Source organism: Mobula birostris, chromosome 6 (assembly GCF_030028105.1).
Source record: "Mobula birostris isolate sMobBir1 chromosome 6, sMobBir1.hap1, whole genome shotgun sequence".
Lineage (NCBI taxonomy): Eukaryota > Metazoa > Chordata > Chondrichthyes > Myliobatiformes > Myliobatidae > Mobula > Mobula birostris.
In genome coordinates this window covers 143,899,018-143,921,461 of record NC_092375.1, presented here as the reverse complement: position 1 = coordinate 143,921,461, position 22,444 = coordinate 143,899,018, and the positions used below count along the sequence as shown (strand labels likewise).

The following is a 22,444-nucleotide window of genomic DNA, read 5'->3' as shown; positions in this document are numbered from 1 at the left end:
TGAACCCTGGCTTTATAAATGCATTTATCTCTTTTCTAGGAGAGAGAGAGAGAGAGAGAGAGAGAGCGTGAGTCTTACCCTCTCTTCTCAATTCAATGCTGCAAAGACCAGACTGCTTACCATTATTTACACCACAGCCAGATAAGGAGAATGCTTGTTGAATACTAAAATATGCATGTCATTAAAAAAATCAGAGAACATGACATGTTGCAATATTTTTAATCCCTATATACACGGCTATCCTAATGTGCGTTGGTTTTACACAGAATGGAGTTCTCATTTCTGAATGCTATGGAGAAGTAGAGGCAGGATTCAAGTTGTGGGTTGAGGTCTCCATTTTACCTTTTATTGGTCCCTCAGACAATATCTTAACAATACAGAAAACCACAATATTCAAGTCTACACCTGAAGGTCTGTATGCCAAATAAAAATGGTTGTAATATTCAGCGATTTCAAAATGCACAGTCTAAAGAGAGATGAGTGCTCTTCCTCTTTCTAAACCCAAATATTTGTAGGTATTAATGGAAGAAAGGGAAGGGTAATGTGGGGGAGGATTGCTGAGGTAAAAGATCAGCCATGATCTATTGAATACCAGAGTATACATGAATGTCAAATAAAGGGCTTGACAAGTGCCTTTTGGTTGTCCAAATGCACCCCTTCTATATATTCCCTTTTAAGTAGTCTGTTTGTTGCACTCTCAAAATTTCTTAAATATGATTTTTCTTTCATAGATTCATATAATCTAGATTTGGTTAGATAGAGCTTTCACAAATCATGTTTCTTTGATTAGTGACTCTATCACCTTGTCAACAATAAAGTTAAACCAATGTATTATAATTTCCTGATTGTTATTTTCCTCCCTTCTTGAACAAAGGAGTCACATTTACATTTTCCAATCATTGAGTACTATCCCAGAGTTCAGTGAATTTTGGAAAACTTCCCCACCTACAGGTTCACCATCTCTATAGCCAATTTCTTGGCTTTCTGACCAATAGACTGCAATCAGTAAGGATGGGCAGCAGCACCTCTGCCACTACTTTTGTAAACAATGGTGCGTCCTCTGCCCCGACTCTACTCCCTGTACACTCATGATTGCATGGCCTGATTCTGTTCTGGCTCCATCTACAGATTTGCAGATGATACAACTGAAGTTGGCCACATCTCAAATAACAATAAGTCAGAGTGTAGGAAGGAAACAGAAAGCTTAGTGGCATGGTGTCATGACAACAATCTTTCTGTCAATGTTAACAAAATAAAAGAACTGCTCATTGGTTTCAGAAAGGAGAATCATGCACATGTACCAGTCTACATCAATGGCGCTGAGATTGAGATTGAGAGCTTCAAGTTCCTAGGTGTGAACATTACCAATTGCCTGTCCTGGTCCAACCATATTGAAGTCATGGCCAAGAAAACTCACCAATTCTTCTGCTTCGTCAGGAGGCCAAAGAAATTCAGCATATCCTTGTCGATCCTTACCAACTTTTTATCAACAATTCATAGAAAACCTGTCTGGATCCATAATGTCTTGGAATGGCAACTGTTCTGCATGTGACCAGAAGAAACTGCTGAGGGTTGTGGACACAGCTCAACACATCACAGGGACCAACCTCTCCTCTATGGCCTCTCTAAACTTTTTACTACCTCAGTCAGGTGGCCAGCATAATCTAAGGCACTAGCTAGCCCAGACATTCTCTCTTCTCCCCTCTCTCATTAGGCAGAAGATACAAAAGCCTTAAAGCTTGTACTACCAGGCTCAAGGACAGCTTCTATACTACTGTTATCAGACTCTTGATCAGATTTCTTGTACAATGCGATGGACTCTTTGCCTCACAAGCTATAATCTACCCGGTTACAATCTAGCACTTAATTGTTTACCTGCAATGCACTTTTCGGTAGCTTTTACACTTTATTATTTATTGTTATTGATTTACCTTATTCTAGCTCAATGCACTGTGTAATGATTTTATCTGTATAATAAATATGCTTTTCATTGTATTTTGGTACATTTGGCAATCATAAACCTCTCTTTCCCAGTTCTAGCAAAGGATCTTTCACATGAATTATTAACTCTCTTCACATTTTAACAGATGATGCTTAACTACCTGAGTTGTTTCCAGCATTTTCTAGTTCATTTTGGTTTTCCAAAATCCTTTATTGTCTAATACCTATTCCTCTGACTTTCAAGTACAGTTAATATTCTTGTCTCTTCCAGGTGGCACAGCCAATGGTTTGACCCAACAATGAAAATGCAGCCCTCAGCCACTTTTCTAGCTACCTATGGTCTGCTTCTCTCATTCTTTGTTACTGATTCCCTTCAGCAAGGTAAGACAGACTGACTCCATGCAGCATTTGAGCTCACTTAATCTGAACAATGTTGTTAATGATGGAAAAGAACAACTTTAATTATCTGGAATAAGAATAAAATATCATTATAGGTAACTGTGTATTAATTCATACATAATTTAAGACTAAAATTATGAAAATAACCCATGGTGACTGAGTATTCCGAAATAGCTTCCAAAAATACTGTGTGATATATTCCATGAATTCTATGCCATCCCATGTAAAGTGATACAACAGGTTCAAGTAATAAGCAGTGTTTGTTTGGTGGAAGACAAGATGGATTGTGGCGTGAGTTCATCTATGGACTGCTGAGAATTTGTTCTGGCCAACAGTCATCAGCGCAGAACCAATCTAAAGGACATGATACTCAGCGACTTGGGTTACATTACATATTTCTGTGTGTGGCTGTATGTTTACTGCTATCTCATATGTGCTGTATGTGCCTTGTATAGTGTATAACTGTTGGCACTGAGTTTTGCAGGAACGCTGTTTTATTTAGTTGTATTCATGAATGTTAATTAAATGATAATTAAACTTGAATTTGAACTTGACGTGTGAATGTTTATATTGTTCTTGTGCTGTGGTGGTCATATTCACAGGCATTTTGGCCAAATTCCATGCAATCCATTTCCACTTATTATCAGAGTTTGTGTAGCATTGAATATTCCCTGGCCAAGTGATGTTGTGTCTACACATGATGCACCATTTCAGTTGGAGTAAAACTAAACAGTTTGAGAATGTGCCATGTTCAATCACCAGTGATTGCTGTTAGTTGATCTCACATAGACTATAGTTAACAAGTTTGAACTAGACTGACAAACAAATAAATTTCACTGTAAATTTAGAGGCCTATATTTGACAGTCTGTGTCTGTGTGCCAGATAAAAAGCTGGCTAAGGTTCTGGAAGTTTATATTAATTGGCAAGTGATGCAAATTAGCATTTGGTTTAAACACCAGAGATCTTCTGCTGTGAATGAAACCAAGTCTTGCCCTGGGAAAAAGAGAGACTCAGAGAGCCTGTTGCTGAAATGAAAAATTGACTATTATTTATACAGAATTTTCATGACCTATTCCTGAATCGTTTTACAACAAATGAAGCAACTTTACTTTGGTGCAGATACTGCTACTAGGAACTTTGTCAGTTTGTGCCCAGCAAGTTCCCACAAATAACTATCAGCCCATCCTATTGGATATGATAGGGATTGAAATACACAGTACTTATAAAAAGTATTCACCTCCTGCCCCTTGGAAGTCTTCATGCTTTATTGTTTTACAACATTGAATTTGGCTTTTTTTGACACTGATCAACAGAAAAAGCTTCTTGCGTCAAAGTGAAAACAGATCTCTACAAAGTGGTCTAAAATAATTACAAATACAAAACACAGCATAATTCATTGCATAGGTATTCACCCTTTTAATATGACAGACCAAATCACCGGTGCAGCCAATTGGTTTTAGAAGTCTCATAATTAGTTAAATGGAGATCACTTGTGTGCAGTCAAGGTGTTTTAATTGATTGTGGTAAAAATACACCAGTATCTGGAATGTCCAACTGCTGGTGAGTCAGTATCCTGGCAAAAACTACACCATGAAGACAAAAGAACGCTCCAACCAACTCTGCGAAAAGGTTAATGAAAAACACAAGTTAGGAGATCAATACAAGAAAATTTCCAGGTCACTGAATATCCCTTGGAGTACAGTTAAGCAAATCATCAAGAGATGGAAAGAATAAGGTACAACTGTAAATCTGCCTAGAGCAGGCTGTCCTCAAAAACTGAGTGATCGTGCAAGAAGGGGGCTAGTGAGAGAGGCCATCAAGAGACCTATGACAACTCTGGAAGAGTTACCAGCTTCAATGTCTGGGATGGGAGAGACTGCACATACAATAACTGCTGCCCAGGTGCTTCACCAATCACAGCTTTATGGGAGAGTGGCAAAGAGAAAGCCGCTGTTGAAAAGAACTCACATGAAATCTCAGCTCAAGTTTGCCAGAAGGCACGTGGGAGACTCTGAAGTCAGCTGGAAAAAGGTTCTGTGATCTGATGAAAACAAAATTGAGCTTTTTGGCCATCAGAGTAAATGCGATGTTTGGTGTAAGCCAAGCACTGCACATCATCAAAAACACACCATCCCTTCGGTGAAGCATGGTGGATGCTGCATCATGCTGTGGCATGTTTCACTGCAGCAGGCCCTGGAAGGCTTGTGAAAGTAGAGGGTAAAATGATAATATAATAATAATAAGCATCCGTTAGTCTCTTGAGACCATGGATTTGTGCCTTGGAAGGTTTCCAGGGTGCAGGCCTGGGCAAGGTTGCATAGAAGACTGGCAGTTACCCACGAGGCAAGTTTCCCTGCTCCACGTCACCGATGTTGTCCAAGGGGAGGGCACTAGGGCCGATAGAGCTTGGCACCAGTGTCGTCACAGAACAATGTGTGGTTAAGTGCCCTGCTCAAGAACACAACACGCTGCCTCAGCTGAGGCTTGAACTAGTGACCTTCAGATCACTAGACTGATGCCTTAACCACCTGGCCACACGCCAACAAGGGTAAAATGAATGCAGAAAAATACAGGGAAATCCTGGATGAAAACCTAATGCAGTCTGCAAGAGAAATGTGACTTGGGAGAAGATTTGTTTAGCAGCAAGATAATGACACCAAGCATAAAGTCAAAGCTACACAAAGTTAATTTCCTGGAGTGATGAAGTCAGAGTCCAGACCTCAATCCATTGAGAATTTGTGGCTGGACTTGAAAAGGGCTGCTCACTCATGATTCCCATACAACCTGACAGAGCTTGAGCAGTTTTGTAAAGAACAATGGAGCAAAATTGCAGTGTCCAGATGTGCAAAACTGATAGGGACCTATATCTTTCTTGATCTCACTGTTTCTGTCTCCAGAGACAGTTTATTCACTGATGTCACCATGGCCTAGTTGAGTGTCCATGAGCTTAGCCTTCGTTGGCTTTAGCTACGATTTGGCTCAGGATGTATTACTAATTCTCCTCTAAATTATATAGGATTCCTTTAATCCTGGCCAATTAATCAAACCTGAATTTAACGAGTTGTTTAATGATAACTGTAGTTTCAGCCTCCTGAGCCTGAATCTCTGATCCCCTCCACTTCTGTTTTCTAAGGTGCTCCCCAGTCGGTTCCCCTGCAATTCCTTGGAACTCTTCTACATTTAGTCTACAGATTTATATCACTGTCATGTTAAGGATTTTTTGTTTTGCCCACATTCTATTTTCCATAATCTATAATCCCCTTTAAATCATAAAGTCATAGAAATGTATAGTGAGGAAATAGCCCTTCAACCTATCACATCATGTCTATTAGCACCAGTAGCCAATGGAAAATGAGTGCCAGTGTTGCTGAGTGCAATAGGTGGAAACACAATCAGTTTGCTTGGAAGCTTAAGGAAGCTTTACTGACATTGTGAACGCAATGTTGGAATATTTCAAACCAAACCATTGTTGATCGCAGAATGCTTTAGGTTTCATAAGTGTAATCAAAAGGAAGGGGAAACTATTTCAGCTTACGTGACTCAACTGAAGAAATTGAATAAGTGTTGTCAATTCAGTGATGGGGTCAATGGCACTGAAAGATTATATAGTTTGTGGAATCTTACAAGAAAGCATTCAAAAATGGCTCCTAACTGAAGCAGATCTCACATTTAAAGAAGCATTTGAAATCGCTGGATTAATGGAAATAGCAGCCTGAGACACAATTGAGTTGCAGTCAGGATTGATGGTGAGTGTGAACAAAATTATAACATCGAAACAGAAGCCTGCTTGGCTGAACAAATTCTGTTACCAGTGTGGCAGGGGTTCACACATACAAAACTAGTGCAGGTTTGAAGGTGAAACTTACAGAAAATGCAACAAGGCAGGACACATACAAAGATCATGTCAGGCAGACAAAAATAAATGGACTGCACTGGGAACAGAAAAAGATAAAAGGCCCAGTTACAGTTTCAAAAACAGCACTAAACTGCATGCTGTTGATGAAAAATCTGATAATGATGAGAGTGACACAGGACTAGGTAGTCTTGAGATTTAGAGTGTGAAAACTAACGAGAGACAAGCAATATAACACATTAGAAGTGAATGTCAAATTAATTAAAATGGAATTGGACACTAGCTTGGTATTTCAGTCATTCCACAAAATGAACTGGAATGACATTTCAGAGATATTGAACTGAATCCTGCAGATATCTGACAAAGAACTTATACTAGAGAAAAAACAATTCCTGTGGGAATGACATTGGCAATATTAAGATACAACCACCACACACCACATTGTGCTTGTATGAGGTAAAAACAGGAGGGCCAGCAATGTGGGACTGTGATTGGCTGAGACAACTACTACTTGATTGGAGATCCAGCTACTATTTGCATATCATATCTCCTGCAAAAAAAAAGTCAACTGAAAGCAAATTAAGAAAGGTACAGGATAATACCACAGCCTCGTTCAAGGATAACATCAGAAAACTCAAAGATATCAAGGGTAAAATAATGTTAAATGAAAATGCCACACCCGTTTCATAAAGCCTGTCTAGTTCCTTATACCATCCATGATAAAGTAGACAGTGAGCTAGATCACATGGAGTTTGAAGAAATTCTTTCCAAGGTTGAGTGGAGCCCATGGGCAATGCCAATGGTCCCAGCAACCAAGAAGGATGAGTCTGTCAAGGATATGTGGTGCTTTTAAGATCACCATCAACCGAGTAACGAAAGTAGATCAATACCTTCTGCTCACATTAGGAGATATTTTTGCAAACCTTTCTGGAGGAGAACACTTCAACAAAGTGGACCTTGCTGAGGCCTACCTACAGATGGAGATGGGAGAAGAGTCCAAAGTGTTCCTCACCATAAACATTCACAAAGGACTTTATCACTATAATAGGCTTATTTTTGGAATAGCATCTGCACCTGCAATCTGACAGGTGTAGGTGCTGCAATACTACCTAGGCACTCAGTGATTCCTGGATGATATCATTGTTTCCAGTAAGCATGAGAAGGAGCAGCTCCAAAGTCTCAAGACAGTGTTAAGAAGATTAGAAGATTATGGGCCTAGAGCGGTACATGACAAGTGTGAATTCTTTAAACTAAGCATCATTATTGTGGTCACACCATTGGCACAAAAGGATTGCACAAGTGTGCTGAGAAAATTCAGGCAGTGGTGGATGCCCCAATGTTAAAGGGCACATCACAGTTGCAGTTCTTTTTAGGATTTGTCAATTACTAGCAAAGCTGGCTACTGTGCTCCACCCTTTGAATTCAATTACTACAGATCAGGAAAAAATAGCAATGAACAATACAGTGTGAGGTGACTTCCCAAAAGGCAAAATGAATAGTAACGTCAGACACTGTACTCACATGTTACGATCCACATCATCCAGTGAAGCTTGTCTGTGACACCTTATGGTACAGGTGCAGTCATGTCACATGTGATGAGTGATGGAAGTGAACGCCTTTGCATCACATTCCCTTACCACTGCAGAGAAAAATTACACACAGATTGACAGAGAGGGCTTGAGTCTGATTTGGGCTGTAAAACATTTCAACCAGTACTTTTATGAGAGAGAATTCACCCTCATTACTGATCATCAACCACTAGTGTCCATTTTCAACGCACAGAAGGATGTTCCACTAATAGCAGCAGCACGAATGCAGAGATGGACTCTGTTTCTTGAATGACATAATTATAAGATCGAATTCAAGAAGATGACTAATCATGGAAGTGCCGATGGATTGTCCTGTCTACTCTTGGAAAAGAAAGTACCGGAAAAATTTACAAAAGACGACATTCCTCTTGATGTGTTCTGCCTAATGTAAATTGAAAGTCGCCCTATAATGACAGAGGTGAAAACCAGAAAACACCCTGCACTGTCTCAGGTCTCTACATGGAAACTCAAAATGGCTAGAAAGAGCAGCAGAATTTCTATTTATCATTGTCCTCTCTCCTGAGCTCACTAGCTTTCATGTCCTTCTCTGTAATAAATACAGATGAGAAATATTCATTTAAGATCTTGCCCTTTTTCTGTGGTTTCTCTATCAGTTCTCATCTCCTTCAGATCTTCATCCTGGTAGATGTAAGTGATACTGTGATAGTCTCATTTTACTGGACTAGTCACTGAGGCAGGAACCGCATTCCTTTTGGGCACCAGTGTGGTTGATGCTGGCTTGAAGCAGCTGGGAAACTCAGACTTCCGAAGCAAGAGGTTAAGGATGTCAGTAAACCAGTTGGTTAGCAAGGGTCTTCAGTACTTGGCTAAGTACACTGGCTGGGCCAGATGGCTTTCAAGGACTCATCCTCCTGAAGGTTGCTCTTACTTCAGCCTCGGAGACTGAAATCATGCGGCGTTGGGAGCTGTGGAGGTTTATGAAGGTGCCTCTATGTTCTGCCATTCAAAGTGACTTTAAATGAATAGAATGGTAGAAATGGCAGATTTTAATTAACCAAGTATTAGGGAAATATTTCTTTAAAAAATCATTTACAATGGCTTGGATTCACAATCTACTCCTCAACTTTTTTTTTTCTCCAGCCTTACCGAAGGGTGTTGGCCCAAAACGCCGACTGACTCTTTTCCATAGATACTGCTGAGATCCCCCATCATTTTGTGTGTTCTGCTTGGATTTCCAGCAACTGCAGATTTTCTCTTGCTTGTGATTGGTTTACAATGGCTTGCTGTTTAACGTTCTTAAAAGCCGTTCCAATGACTTGCTAATATCGAATCAGAATGAGGATTACTATTACTGACATATGTCATGAAATTTGTATGTTGCAATACATAAAAAATCACTCATAATTGTGGTAAGTCATGAGCAGTGGATAAAGCAAGCATCCTTGAAATGTGTCTGTGTGGAATGTTAGCAAGGAGGAGATTTAAAAAAATTTTAAAAATCTTTCCAAAGTTTTTTTTTAGAATGTCACCAAAAGCTGTTTGATTTAAAAATAGTTTTCAAATCCTTTCCATGGGTTGTTAAAGTAAAAAGATAGTAAAAAAGGTCTCACAATCATTTGTTAGATTAGTTTAGAATTTTTTTTCTTTTGTCTTTTCATTTAAATAAACTACTTAAAAGGTTTTCAGGTTTTCAATTTTCAAGATTTGTTTAATTCAAATGGTTTAATAATCCTTTGAATCCATTAAAGTGGCTGAATAATCTCAAAGTTCAATGTAAACTTATTATCAAAGTACATGTATGTTACTATATAAACTCTGAGATTCATTTTCTTTTGGGCATAATCAATATATCCATAATAGAATAATAACCACAATAGGATCAATGAAAGTCCATGGGCGTTCAACCAAAGTGCACAAGACAAAAATTATGCAAGTACAAAATGAAAGAAATAAATAACAATAATAAATAAACTAACAATAAATTTCAAGAAGATGAGAGTAAGTGTCCTTGAAAGTGAGTCTGTTGTTTGTGGAAGCACTTCAATGATGGAGCAAGTGAAGGTGAGTGAAATTATCCCCTTTGGTTCAAGAGCCTGATTCCTGAGGTTGATGGGTAATAAATGTCCTTGAATCTGGTGGTGTGAGTCCTGAGGCTCCTATACCTTCTCCTGATGGCATCAGCGAGAAGAGACCATTTCTTGGGTGGTGGGTGTCTCTGATGATGGATGCTTCTTTCCCACAATAATGTTTCATATAGATGTGTTCAATGGTGGAGAGGGCTTTACCCATGATGGACTGGACCATATCCACTACTTTTTGTAGGATTTTCATTTTAAGAGCATTGTGTTTCCATACCAGGTTGCGATGCAACTAGTCAATATACTCTGTTTCACACATCTATAGAAGCTTGTCAAAGTTTTAGATGTCATGCCAAATCTTCACAAACACCTAAAGAAGTACAGGCACTGCCATGTTTTCTCTGTAGTTGTACTTACTTGCTGGGCCCAGGACACACCCTCCAAAATAATAACACAGAGGAATTTAAAGTTCTTGACCTTCTCCATCTCTGATCCTCTGATGAGGACTGGATCATAGACCTCTGGCTTCCTCCTCTTGATGCCGATAATCAGCCAGATTTTCCATCTCCCTCCTATATGCTGATCTGACACCACCTTTGATCAGCCTATGACAGGGGTGTCATCAGTAAACTTGAATCTTATTGCAAGGTCAGCAAAAGTCTGTCTTCAGTAACACGGGTGGTGGTTGGAAAGATAGGTGGGTGATTAGTTTGGGATGTCTTACACTTCTAAGCATCTTTCATTTATCATTCATATTTTCTAAATATTTGCAATCAAATTATGGTTTTCTATACTGTTTGGGCATTTCAATGTGCACTTTTTTAAAACAAACTTCTGGTATTTGTTTCTGTGCAGATATTCATTCTGATTCCATTTTATCTTTATACAGCCAGGAAAAGGGATATTGTTTTCCTCATCGATGGCACACCTGGAATGGGAAGGTCATTTTATTTCGTCCGTAAGTTCATTTCAAAAATAATTTACAGTCTCAACATTGAATCAGGTGAAGATCAGATTGCTGTAGTTCAATACAGTTTCGATTCAAGACTTGAATTTGGCCTCAATGTTCATTCAACAAGAAATGTGCTTTTGAATACAATAAAAACTCTGCGATTTAAAATGGGAAGACCCCTCAACACGGGTGCAGCACTGGACTTTGTCACAAGGAACGTCTTCATCCCGGCTGCGGGCAGCAGAAGAGATGCTGGAGCTGCACAATTTCTGGTGCTCATCACTGCTGGGAGATCCATTGATGACGTTGGTCCGGCAGCAGAGGCGGTGAGACAGGCTGGCATTGAGCTCATTGCTATTGGAGCCAAGAATGCAATCATGTCAGAGCTGCAACAGATCACTTCTGACCCAGATTCTGTTTTCAAATTGAATGAATTTCGAGAATTGCCAACGATTGAACAACAACTCCTTTCTAAGTTTCAAGCAATAGCAGTGATAGAAGAACCAATTCCTCTGACTGAAGGTAAAAATCTTTAATAGATTTACCCAAAATAACCATGATGTACAGAAAACAAAGAGGCATGTAACAAGTTCAAGTCCTAAAATGGGCTTAAATATTAGGAGATCTTTTTTTTGTAAATGTAGTTTCTTTATGTGTTTAAATTTACTAGCTATCATGGTTTGATTTGAATCACACTAAATTCCTTAACCTTGGTCTCTACTTAAACGGGAACAGAGCTGCTCTGCTTTTAGCCCATATATATCCCACCATTAATTTGCTTCCTTTCTTCCAAGAGGATGTGCTTTCTGAGGACAATGACCTGGATATTTACATGAATGGTTGAAATAAGTGTCTATGCTTCAGTGCCACTTTCCTTTACTTACTCCATATTCCTTGAAGCCATTGCAACATTGAACTGTACTATGTGATGTAAGGAATGTGAGAGTAAAAGGAATTAGCTGAGATTATTGCAAAGTTACTTGAATCCAACGGCCAGGGGAGACTAATTTCACAACAACTTTATTCTCAAGCCTTGATGAAGCTTTTCCTGTTGTGAGTATACAAATAAGTTACGATCAAGACAGCAGCAGTTCTCTTGCCTCAGAAACCTTTGTGGCCACTTTAAGCCAATCAGGCTGGATATCAGTACCTTAATCCCCAATTTCCCATGTCAAAAACTCCATCTCAATTTTCAAATCTATGATTTTGTCAGACTTTCTGAAAACAGAACTATCACCAAATTTGTTAACATTCCAGAGAGCCTCAGGGAAAGCAGAACGTTCTTGGATATGTGATAACCCATGCAGGTTTAGGTTGGTTGATCTTTTTAGGGCCATATTTCATTCAATTGTTGTGAATGTTTAGAACAATATTTGATACTATCTAATATTTATTTTATCATCTATATCTGTGGTAATTCCTAGAAGTATCAGTATTCATTTTCTTTGGTTTAATGAACACAATGCACAAGATTTTTTTTAACATCAGAGAAGCTTTACTAATCTCAACACAGAAGAGATGCACTTTGCATCAGAAAATGTTGGGTTCATTGGATAATCAGCTAGAAAGCTAGCATGCAAAGTTCTTTCCCATGCTATCGTGTTTGATAGCCCTGTGTTGAGCATTTGGTCTATGCTCTTCAGCATTAAATGTACGTTGCTAACAATTAGAGAGACATCAGATGGATGTGTAAAGATAGCCTTGATACTTTGAATTCTATCATAAGATAATAAGTTATGGATAACTGGTTTTCATGCATTTAATTATCATGAGTCAGTAGGGACAATTAAGATATGCTTGGTATGACACTTTTCCAAACTTTTATGATCTCTGCTTACTTTATATAACCTAGTTTGTTTTTATACTTTTTCTAGTTACAACTGCAGCTGAAATCCAGAGAGACATTGTGTTTCTGATTGATGAATCCGATTATATTGGAAATTCAAATCTACAATTTGTCCGCAATTTTGTTTCGTCAATAATCAATAGCTTTGAAATTGGGAAAGACAGAGTACGAGTTAGTCTGGTGCTATACAGCAATGTTGCAGAAACTGAGTTCTATCTGAACACCTACTCAAAAAGAGATGAACTTCTGTCTCTACTGAGATCTCTCAGCTTTAAAGGTGGTAAGATTCTTAACACTGGGAAGGCATTGGAATTTGCCCTCAAAGCTCACTTCATCAGATCTACAGGAAGCAGAAAAGAAGAAGGTGTTCCCCAGTTCTTGGTGCTCATCACTGGTGGAAGGTCTGGGGATGATATTAGAAGAGCTGCAGATGCATTGAAGCAAAGCGCTGTAATAACCCTTGTTGTTGGATCTGGGTCTGCAGATCCTGCTCAACTGAAGCAGATAGCTTTTAAACCCAACCTGGCCTTCCATGTGAGGGAATTCGATTCTCTGCAAAGCATACAGACACAGGTGATAACATTATTACAAAAGCTGCATGTTCAAACAGTGCCTATTGAAGAGACATCAGTGCCTGTTGAAGTACCACTGGTCACTACTACCAAAGGTAATTGAGCTGTAATCATTTCCATCATTATGGTTTTGAAATATTGTTAAAATTACCTTTTCTTCATTTGGGTTCATCAGGAAAATCTTTTGATACACTGTAGCTCTATCACTCTGACTCTATCTCATTATCAATCATGTTAGTACAAATTCTTGTGATGATCTCTAGCTAGGAAGCCCTTAACAGTGTTGTTCTGTGGAGAGATCTTGGAGTCCAAATCCATAGCTCCCTGAAAGTGATGCAGAGGTTGATAGTGTGGTGGACATATGGTGTGCTTGACTTTATTAGTTGGGGCATTGAGTTCAAGAATCAGGAAATGATCTCGCATTTTTATAAACTTTGGTTAGGCTGCATCTAGAGTATTGCATTCAATACTGGTATTCCCATCATAGGAAGGGTGTGGAGGCTTTGGAGAATTTGAGAAGTGCAGAAGTGGTTTCCCAGGATGCTGCACGGATTAGAAGGCTGGTACTATAAGAGGACATTGGACAAACTTGTGTTGTTTCCTCTGGAGTGGTAGAGGTTGAGAGAACCCTTACACGAAATTTATAAGATTTATAAGATATAGATAGTTGGTATCTCTTTCACATGACTGAAGTCTCTACAACTAGAGCGTGTGTATTTAAATTGAAGGGGAAAGTTCAAAGGAAATGTGTGGGGCAAGATTTTCATTCAGAGTGGTGTGTGCCTGCAATGAGCTGCCAGGCACGATATTGGAGGCGGACACAATAGTGGCATCTCAGAAGCTCTTAGGTAGGCACAAGAATGTGCAGAGAATGGAAAGATATAGATAGTGTGTAGGCAGAAGGAATTAGCTTAGTTAGGCATTTAAGTTCTTGTGTAATTAATTCAGCACAGCATTTTGGGCTGAAGGGTCCAGTGCTGAGCTGTTCTATGTTTTACATTCTATGTTCTTTGCATGGAATAAGTGTTCAGAAATGATAATGTCCCCAGAAGCACAAGGGACTGCAGATGCTAAATGTCTGAAGCAACAAACAACGATACTGGTAGAACTCAATCAGCCAGGCAGCACCCATGGGAAATAAATCTGTTTATTTCCCTCCATAGGTAGTGCCTGACTCGGTGAGTTTCTCCAGGAGCTTGATAAGAATATAAGAGCTGACCCTTCTAATATGTATGCCTTTTTACAAAAGATTGATTTTCCTAGAATTTATCTATTGAAGATCAGGAAATTCTTGATGTTCCTGTCCCTGAAAGAGAAATTCAGAAAGCTATTCTTTCAATGCAATCTGGTAAAGCTCCTGAATTGGATGGTTTTACTGTAGGATTTTATAAAAAATTTGAACATTTGCTTACTCCTTATATGTTAGAAATGCTTAAAGATTCTTTTCTGTTGGGAGAGTTACCTTCCACATTTTATGAAGCTTCTATTTCTTTAATTCTTAAGAAAGATAAAGATCCAACTGATTGTGCTTCATATAGACCTATCTCATTATTAAATGTGGATGCCAAAATTCTTTCAAAAATAATGGCTAATCGGATGGAGAATATACTAGCTAAAATTATTTCTCAGCATCAAACGGGTTTTATAAAAGGCCATTATTCTTTTTCTAATACTCAGAGATTGTTAAATATTATATACTCATCCCTCTCTAAGACTCCCCAATGTGTTGTTTCTCTAGATGCTGAAAAGGCATTTGATAGAGTTGAATGGAAATATCTATTTAAAGTTTTAGAGAAAATTAGCTTTGGTAGTAATTTTAATAAATAGATTAGATTGATATATAAAAGTCCTTTTGCCACTGTTATCACTAATAACTGTAGATCCCCCTTTTTCCAACTTTCCCGGGGTACGAGACAAGGATGTCCATTAAGTCCTCTGTTATTTAACTTGATGTTGGAACCCTTGGCTATTGCACTTCGTAAAGCTAAAAATATTCAAGGAATTTCTATAAATGGGACTACCCAGAAGATCTCCCTTTATGCGGATGATCTTTTGGTTTATGTTTCGAATCCCGAAGAATCTATTCCTAGCTTATTGAATTTATTAAATGAATTTGGATTGTTTTCAGGATATAAATTAAACCTGCATAAAAGTGAATTATTTCCTTTAAATGATTCCACATCTATATATGATAACATTGCTCTAAAAGTTACGGATTCTTTTAAATATTTAGGTATTATCATCACTAAAAATTACAGAGACCTTTATAAATTTAGTTCCCTTAGTGGATTTTATGAAGCAATTTTTTTCTAGATGGAATCCACTTACACTTTCGTTGGTAGGTCGAATTCATGCAGTTAAAATGATGATTTTACCAAAATTTTTATATGTATTTCAAAACATTCTATTTTTCTAACTAAGAAGTTTTTTGATCAGGTTGACTCTATTATTTCATCTTTTGTTTGGAATAATAAAAGACTAAGAATTGGAAAATGTCATTTACAAAAATTAAAAAAGGATGGAGGTCTTATTTTGCCTATTTTAAGAATGTGCTATTGGGCGGTTAATATACGTTATGTGGGTTCTTGATTATATTGGACCGATAAAAAGGAACGACCATCTTGGGTTGATTTGGAATTGAAAATTGTGAAACAATTTCATTTAACTTCGTTATTAGGAGCTCCTTTACCTGTACAATTAGCCAAAATTTCTATTCTAAATATAAATCCTATGATTAATCAATCCTTACGAATTTGGCACCAGTTTCGTAAGTTTTTTAATCTTAAAAAATTTAACCTTTTTAGTTTATTTTATCGAAACTATTTATTTAAACCTTCACTTAGTGATCCCACCTTTCTCTTTGGAGGAATAAAGGGATTTTTTCCTTTATGGAATTGTTTCAAGAAGGTCGATTGATGTCCTTTGAGAAATTAGTAACTAAATACTTTCTCTGATACTCACATTTTTTGCAATATCTTCAGGTCAGTCATTTCTTACAAAAATATTTAAGTAATTTTCCATATATACAAGACTCTGACCTGTTAGACATTATTTTAAAAATGAACCCTTTAGTGAAAGGTTTTATTGGGAAAATTTATAATTTACTATTACAACGGGATAATTATCCTTTACTTAAGATTAAGCAAGATTGGGAAAGAGAGCTTAATATGACCATGATAACAGAGGATTGGTTGCGAATTTTGAAGCTGGTTAACTCTTTTTCGATTTGTGCCAGTCATTCTCTAATTCAATTTAAGATTGTACTTCATTATTATTTGACAAAGGAGAGATTGTCTAAAATATTCCCTAATGTAAATAGTCAGTGTGATAGATACAAAACTGAAATAGCTACATTGACACATGTGTTTTGGTCGTGTTCTGTATTGAAATAATTTTGGAAATCTACTTTTTCTACAATCTCTAAAGCTTTAAAATTATTTTACAACCTAATAAATTGACAGTTTTGTTTGGTATAATTCCTCAACATATTCACGGTATTTCTATATCTGACCAATACGTAATTGCATCTGTCACATTATTGGCTAGAAGGGCTATTTTATTAAAATGGAAAGATGCCTCTGCTCCCACTTTGATACAATGGGTCTCTCAGGTGATGTTATATCTTAGTTTGGTAAAAATTAGAAGTCAAACTTTTGATCCTAAATTTGACTTCGAGAAAAGGTGGAGTTCTTTTGCCCGTTATTACCATTTGACTTGCCTGTTATTACCATCCTTCTCTGATGCTTGTTTATATGGGTTTGGTTGGCAGTTTGATGTCTTTTTTTTATGGAAGCTTGTATGGCGCATAGCTCCGGGTTTGTGCTCCAAATGGGTTTTTTATCCTTTTTTTAAGTTATTAAGGGTTTTCTCTTTTTAGTTAGTGAGGGTTCTTTTTTTTCCTTTCTTTCCTTTTTTCCATAAAAAAAAGCTTTAATACTTTGTTTTTTGATTATTATTGATATACTGTTCAGCCCGGTTGATAGTTTAACTTTTACTCTATATATGGATATGTTATCTTGATTATTTTGATGTATTTTTTTTCTGTTGTTGATTTTCAATAATAATTAATAAAAAAGATTTAAATAAAAAAATATAGATTAGATTATGAGGACACTCAGTCCTCGTTTACTGTCATTTAGAAATGCATGCATTAAAAAAATGATACAATGTTCCTCCAGAATGATATCACAGAAACACAAGACAAACAAAGACTAAAACTGACAAAACCACATAATTATAACATATAGTTACAACAGTGCAAAGCAAAACCGTAATTTGATAAAGAGCAGACCATGGGCACGGTAAAAAAAGTCTCAAAGTCCCGATAGCTTCATTATCTCACGCAGATGGTAGAAGGGAGAAACTCTCCCCGCCATGAACCTCCAAGCGCTGCAAACTTGCTGATGCAGCACTATTGGAAGCACCCGACCGCAGTGGACTCTGAGTCCGTCCGAAAACTTCGAGCCTCCAACCAGCCCTCCGACACCGAGCACCGAGTGCCGTCCTCCGCTGGGAGCTTCGACCATGCCCCGGCCGCCGAGCAACAAGCAAAGCTGAGGACTCGGATCCTTCTCCTCCGGAGATTTTGGATCACACAGTAGCAGCGGCAGCGAAGCAGGCATTTCAGAAGTTTCACCGGATGTTCCTCCGTGCTCTCTCGTCTGTCTCCATCAAATCAGGATTGTGCATGGCACCCTACTTGACAGATAACAGACATCAGCACCGGAGTGGCTGCTGCGAGCTGCGTCGCGCTGCTATCTTCTCCTCCCTCCTTTCAAATATACATAAAGAATTGGCCTCCACAGCTGCGAGTGGCAAAGAATTCCACAGATTCACCACTTTCTGGCTAAAGCAATTCCTCCTCATCTCCGTTCTATAAGGACCTCCATCTGTTCTAAGGCTGTGTCCTCTGGTCTTTGACTCTCCCATCATAGGAAACATCCTCTTCAAATCCACTCTATCGACACCTTTCACCATTCAATAGGTTTCAATGAGGAACCCGCATTCTTTTGATTTCTAGTGAATATAGGCTCAGAGCCATCAAATGCTTTTCATATAACAAGCCATTCAATCCTGGAATCATTTTCGTGAACCTTCTTTTAACTCTCTTCAGTTGCTAAGAGAAGGGACTGAATACTGCCCACAATACTTCAAGTGAGGCCTCACCAGTGCTTTATAAAGTCTCAACATTACATCCTTGCTTTTATATGATACTTGGAGTACTCTGTCCACTTGGAGTACTGTATCCAGTTCTGGTCGCCTCACTATAGGAAGGATGTGGAAGCATTGGAAAGGGTACAGAGGAGATTTACCAGGATGCTGCCTGGTTTAGAAAGTATACATTATGATCAGAGATTAAGGGAGCTAGGCCTTTACTCTTTGGAGAGAAGGAGGATGAGAGGAGACATGATAGAGGTGTACAAGATAATAAGAGAAATAGATAGAGTGGATAGCCAGCGCCTCTTCCCCAGGGCACCACTGCTCAATACAAGAGGACATGGCTTTAAGGTAAGGGGTGGGAAGTTCAAGGGGGATATTAGAGGAAGGTTTTTTACTCAGAGTGGTTGGTGCATGGAATGCACTGCCTGAGTCAGTGGTGGAGGCAGATACACTAGTGAAGTTTAAGAGACTACCAGACAGGTATATGGAGGAATTTAAGGTGAGGGCTTATATGGGAGGCAGGGTTTGAGGATCGGCACAATATTGTGGGCTGAAGGGCCTGTACTGTGCTGTACTATTCTATGTTCTATGTTCTATATTTCTGTGATATCACTCTGGAGAAACATTGTATCATTTCTTAATGCATGTATGCATTTCTAAATGACAATAAAAAGAGGACTGAGTGTTCTCATAATCTAATCTGGTCTAATCTAATATTCTAGTCCTCTTGAAATGAATACTAACATCACATTTGACTTCCTCTCCATAGTCTCAAAGTGCAAATTAACCTTTGGAAATCCCTGCACAAGGACTCCCAAGTCCCTTCGCATCTTAGTTTTTTGTATTTTCTCTCCATTTAGAAAATAGTCAACCCTTTCATTTCTTCTACCAAAGTGCATAACCATACGCTTCCCAATACTATATTCCATCTGCCAATAATTTTCCCATTCTCCTAATCTCTCTAAGTCCTCTACTTCCTCAAAACAACCAGCCCATCCACCTATTTTCATATCGTCTGCAAACTTTGCAATCAAGCCATCAATTCCATCATCCAAATCATTGACATATAATTTATGTGTTGCTTATGATAGTGATTCTGCCAGAGTTGGAATTTCAGGAATTGTGTGGTAAGGTTAAACCAAAAGCTTGCATTTCTATTTGTGACTACCTGGAACATCCCTGTAGCTGTGGTCCTTGTCTCATATCTCATAATTAGTGTAAGTTAATGACAGAACTAAAGTGAAACCTATGGGCATATGACATAATTAAATGGAAGGCAATAAAGGGAATGTGTTGGAAGGGATTGTTCTGCTGGGATTTGGCCTGGATGGCAATGATAGCATCCTTCTGTGGTGTAATAACTAAGATGCTCTACAATTAAGGGTGCAAAGAAGCATGTGCGATGAATGCAAGGCTAGAGTTTAGACCAAGTTAGTTGTATGGTTAGTGTAGCTTGTAGAGATAAAGGGAATGAAACTGAAAAAAGATTCATAAATGGTGTTTAAGATTTTGAATTTAAGAAGAATTTTGTGCAGAATCTTTCCAGTCTTCAAAATGGCGCAGATGAAGGCATGGACAATGAAGGGATCTTCAGCACTTAACCACTGGATAGTGAGGAACGACACCACAACAAGGTCTCACAAACAGCAGTAAGATAAGCAGCAAGGTTATTGCTTTATTATGAAAATTGAGAGATAACTAAATGCTGGAAAACTATCCTTCTTCAATAGCACCATCTTTTTCACCAAGTATGAAGTTACTTAAAGTGTCATTTAAAAATATGCTTCTATTCTGGTGTAGAGGTGAAAGTGATACCAGTGAGCACCATTAATACCTGAGAGAAAAGCTTTGGGAATGGATGTGGTCAGGACATGAGGAAGGTTGTGAGAGACCCAGTGAGCAAAGAATTGTTGTAGCTCAGAAGACCATTCAGCCTATCCAGTTGAAGCTGGCTCCCAGCAAAGCAATCCTGCCATTCCTATTCCTCAGCACTATTTCTTCAAATTATTCATTCCTAGGTACTTACCCAAATATGCTTTAAGCACTTCCACTAGAAGTGAATTGTAGATCATAACTGATCTCTGAGCAAAAAAGTTTCCTTGACATTCCCTTATATTTTTTGCTTTACAACATCTACCCTCTTTGTACTCTATCCAAGCTAGTTATTAATGTACAGGATTTCTTCTTTGTTATGTTAAATTTAAAATGGCTTCTTTGTTATGCTAATCTTTTAAACTGCTGCGTATGTGGATTAAAATGGCTTTTATGTTATGTATAATGCAAAGTCTCCAGCTAGAAACTTGCTTGGGTTATAACAGATTGCAGATGTACTATGAGCCAATGGGTGTCCATGGTATTCTTTCTTGGGGTGATATGCTGTCTCATATGGCTGGGAACCAGGGGCTTTTGGCAGGGAGTTGGAGGAGAGACCGTGAGGACGACGGACGTGCGGGGAATGCTCAGGTTGATCACTCCGGGTGGTCCTGCGCTGCGAGTCGACGGGGTCAGGGTGGTCCCAAAGAGGATCCTGAGCTCCAACGTGTGCACGAAGAAATTGAATTTTGATAAGTCTGGCACCTTTTCCATTCCCTTTTTCTGTATTGAACTTATATTAAATTCATAGACTTAGTAATATCTATAAAGTGTACTGGGTAAAACATACTGTGTGCGCTGGCTGATGATTGATGCTTGAAACTGATTTTGGTGGCAGTTGTACAGCAACCGACACAACCGGGAGGGTCCAGGTGGCGGCGGACGGGATTTCTCCTAGATATATACGAACCAATATAGCTGAGCATTACCTTAATTAGTACTAGGAAGGGTGAGGCTGCAGGGAGAGTAATCCCATCTCTTTTTGCAGATATCTTTATGAGTTCTCATATCATAGAACGTACAAAATATAACAGGGAACACTACAGCACGGTATAGATACTTTGGTCTATGATGTTTTGTTGACCTTTTAACCTACTCTAAGATCAAATTAACCCTTTTCTCCTACATAGCCCTCCATTTAAATATCAACTATTTGCCTATCTACGAAGTTATTAAAATGTCCCTAATGTATCTGCCTTCACCACCGAGTAAATCTATCCCTCAATCCATCCTAGTAAATCCTTCTCACACCTGTCTAGCCTCTTCACATCCTGTATTTAAGTGACCAGAACTGAATGGAATGTTCCAGTTGTAGCTTAGCTACAGTTGTGTAAAGGGTCAACATAGTTTCCCTTCTTTTGTACCTCTACTTATGAATTCCAGATTCCCATAATTTGGCCAACACTTTGCCTCTCAGTTAAGAGCTATGGACAGTCTAGGAAGCCTCAAAGACAAAGGGATAGGAAAATAATTCTTGCACCAGCTAAAGGAAGTCAAACTAAATATATGATTTATGGGTGGAGGTTGAGCCTTTTTCTCCTGATGTCTTTTCCTCATTAATTGTTTCCAGTAAATCAAATAAAGAAGTGTATTGCATCTTGATAATATAATTTGCTGGTTCAGGAAAAGTCAGTGAAATGAGGGAATATCTGTGGGAAGGAGGTTTGATAATACCAGGGTTCTCCTGGTCGTGGACCTATTCATAAAGTGAGTGCATCCACATCAATTAGATATTAATCATATATCGCTGGTGGTGGCTGAAGATACATAAATATTGGTTATGACGCTGGTTTAGTGTGATCCAGATATCTCTGTGTCAAAGCAGATTACCTACTAATCCTCTCACATGAGAGGTAAGGAAGTTTAAATCAACAATGTAAAGAATGAATCCATTCTGTGTTAGACACAGAACTGATTGTCATTAAATCATGTGTGTAAGTATGCTATATAATCCCAGACCATAACCAACCTTGTTCCAATTTGCCCCATTTTGCTAATCTGAATTTTAACTATTTGCCTTCAGGTAGCTTCTCCCTTTCTGATCACAGAGACACTCTATTTGCACTATCCTCCTCTCTTCTGTACTTTCTGCCCTCTTTCAGCTTCCCTGATTGTTTTCTTACCTCAGCCAATTAAAAACAAGAACCTTGTTTCTGGCTGGATGGCATGAACAGCTTTATTTGATCATTTGAAAGAAATTGCAGAAGAACTTACCAAAAA

General features: G+C 38.4%; 1 protein-coding gene across 4 annotated transcripts in view; it reads left to right on the top strand.

The window, feature by feature from the left end:
- LOC140199422 (collagen alpha-3(VI) chain-like) overlaps nt 1-22,444 on the top strand; it is a 146,698-nt gene that overhangs the window by 15,082 nt on the left and 109,172 nt on the right. For 3 of the 4 annotated variants that reach the window (XR_011886414.1, XM_072261491.1, XM_072261489.1), the window contains exons 2-4: nt 2,213-2,322; nt 10,712-11,296; nt 12,649-13,287. Coding sequence is in view for 3 of the 4 variants with exons in the window: in XM_072261491.1 (XP_072117592.1) it covers nt 2,241-2,322; nt 10,712-11,296; nt 12,649-13,287 (1,306 nt within the window). In the remaining variant the exon portion in view is untranslated. The remainder of the gene's footprint in view (nt 1-2,212; nt 2,323-10,711; nt 11,297-12,648; nt 13,288-22,444) is intronic. The other variant, XM_072261490.1, reaches the window with a different exon arrangement.